We start from the raw sequence: 2,885 nt of genomic DNA on the forward strand, positions 1-2,885 counted from the left end.
GCTCAAACACTAACAAACTGACAAGATCTTTCGCTGTCTATAGCCGGGTACCCATTCCCACCTGGGTGAAGTGAGGAAAATTCGAGTAAAGTGCCTTTCCTTTTAGTCATGAAATGCCAATAGATGTGGCTACCCGGAGAACAGAGTCTTGAGTTTAGCGCCCTGAAGGAGGTGTAAGTAAGCATGCAAAAGGCCATGGATGAAATTCATGTTTAGCAGAAGAGCTGACACAATTCTTTTTCTCTCGTCTTGTCATAATTAATAATATTTAAAAGTTTAATATTATTATCATTATCATGTGCAGAGAGAGTGAATCAGTCCCTTTTATTTTCTTTGTTTCTTTGATACCAAGTCACAAGACCTGCCTCTAACTCTAAGATCTAGATCTAAAAAACTCATGAAGAATACATCTGAAATAAAATTATGGAAGGACTTCCGTAACGGGCGACCACTCGACCATCCCCAACAAACACTTGAATAAAGTACAAAAGAGACCTAACCCTAATCCTAATGCCCCAACCCTAGCCACAATTCTGCCGTGGTAAGGGAAAACGACGAATGGTCCTGGGCAGGTAGCAAGGCACATTTTTCAGGAAAGGCAAAAAATGTTTTCACTTTATAACTCTTCTATTTTGCATTCTTTTAAGCTGTTATTCACCAGATATCTGCTTAAGATATATTCATAAAACAGTTTCGAAAGTTTGAATGGTTTAGGTTGAAAAGAAGCAAAGTTATTTGACATTTGTCATTCTCCCTTACACTGCGCGCCCGCAGGTGAGCCTTGCGATGTAAGCGAAAACTACGAATGGTACCACTCGTCCTTCTCCTTAACACTCGTGAAGGGTTATGGGCGTGGGTGACGACCAATTGTGACGCATCATAAACAGAGATAACTGAGTACAGGCTACTACAAATAAAAATAAGATGTATACAAACTAGCTATTATTTATAAAGTTAGGTGTTTGTTATATCCCAACTGTAACTCGGTAAGCGTTCTTCTTTTCCTTCCTCGCTTGGTTAAATACTACACAGTCAATGTACAAATCAGATGTATTATATATGTGTGCACAAATTTTCAACAGCTTGATTTAAAACTGTCTCATTCAGAATCAAAGTTTGGTCTGCATGATATCTCTTTATTATTATAATATATGATAGATTACATAGTGTGGGAAACCCCCCATGTGCTAAATTTACTATTTTCAAACATCAATAACTCAACAACTATTGATTTGCGGCAAAAATAAAGACCATATATTCGTGTTTAGCGTGCAAAATACTAGATCTACTAGAATCTAGATCTAGAAAAGAAGTATATTAAATGTGAACATGAGACGGGGGCAGAAGTAAAAATAAAACGAACCCCGAAACCATCTCCATTTTCGTTGCAAAATACTAAGCCTTGATAGACAAAGGCTGTCGTTATTCGGACTCGAGTCCGAATGCATTTTTTCATATTCGGACTCGAGTCCGAATAAAAAAAATTCTTATTCAGACTCGAGTCCTAATATGAAAAAATATTATTCGGACTCGGGTCCGGAAAAAAGGAAGTGTCTTCGTTCTATAGATCTAGAGTCTAGATCTAGATCTAGATCTAACGTTCAGTGCTTCCAATTTTCCGCCATTTTTTAGTTTCCCCCACACCTTATCTGCCGATCAAATGCCCGCCGCCTCATTGATACGCTCCCCACCCCCCATGTTTCCCACTTTGTTGTAGAAAAAGGTAAAATTGAAGATTAGCAGACCACCTGGCACCTACACATTATTATGAGCTGTACAAAAAAAAAAAAAGAAAGACCGATTCGTTCAAATACACAAGCCTAGATCTACGTGTCGTCTCGATTGTTTACCAAGAAAAAGTTGTGTTGCTGTGACGACACTGGCCAGTAGATTACCTCACCTGCCAACAACTTTAACTGATTTGCCCTCCATACTTTCGACGGGAGAGTTCAACATTTCTGAAATATGGGTAGGAACCCCATGAGGAGGTAAAGGTATCTCATAATTATGCGGCATCACTGTACTGTGCAGACTACTGTTTACAAGTTGGCCTAACGACAGAGAAGAGGAAAACACAGGGGCACGACGGGTGTTTTCGAAATGGGTTAGTTCGTGAAATGTGACAACATTATAGTTTTTAAATAAGATCTAACCAAAAACTAAGAACAATAGCCTGTTGGGCAAGCCTACTTCGTTTCAGAAGAACCCATAGATATATAAATCATTATAATTAGGAAGTGTCTACGTTCTCTAACGTTAGAGAATGTATACAAGCTGTCTACATTCTCTAACGAATTTTTAAAAAAAGTAACAATATTAAGCCTTTAGGACCCTATTTGAGCTTCCGGATAAGGCCAGGCTACTTTTCAATCTTTCTTTCTTTTTTTTTTTCAAATTGGTTTACATTATGTTGTGTCCTTAGATCAGATCTAGATCTACATCAAATAGGTCCGCCAGCCCACTCATTAATAAAATAACAATAATGGATTGCATTTATAAAGCGCATATCCACTTATGCAATGCTCTATGCGCTTAACCTGACACATATTATGGATTTACAAATCAATTTTAAAGGCACATAGTGTTACATACACGTGCACACACATATTCACGCACGCACCATACACGCGTATACGTATACACATTGACATACGTACATATTATGCACATATACGCACATACAATCCCACAACGATCTACAGCTTAGATGGATTCTGTCTAATCGAAATATGATGAAAATAGAAATGCTTTTAGTTTCTTCTTTAAAATTTCTAGATTTTCTGCTTCTCTGATAGTTTTTGGCAGCCTATTCCAAACAAATGGGGCAAAATATGAAAAAGAGCGTTGGCCATATGATTTGTAATTTATTTTAGACTTAACAAGGG

The 2,885-nt window shown here is 37.7% G+C and overlaps 1 protein-coding gene across 1 annotated transcript in view; it reads right to left on the minus strand.

Moving 5' to 3' along the window:
- The window catches only part of LOC101860368, a 4,698-nt gene extending 2,533 nt beyond the window's left edge, over positions 1 to 2,165 (minus strand). The window contains exon 1 of the mRNA XM_005109216.3: positions 1,901 to 2,165. Coding sequence (XP_005109273.1) covers positions 1,901 to 2,016 — 116 coding nt within the window. The 5' untranslated portion in view covers positions 2,017 to 2,165. The remainder of the gene's footprint in view (positions 1 to 1,900) is intronic.
- Positions 2,166 to 2,885: the final 720 nt, after the last annotated feature.

This window comes from Aplysia californica, unplaced genomic scaffold, assembly GCF_000002075.1.
Source record: "Aplysia californica isolate F4 #8 unplaced genomic scaffold, AplCal3.0 scaffold00756, whole genome shotgun sequence".
NCBI lineage: Eukaryota > Metazoa > Mollusca > Gastropoda > Aplysiida > Aplysiidae > Aplysia > Aplysia californica.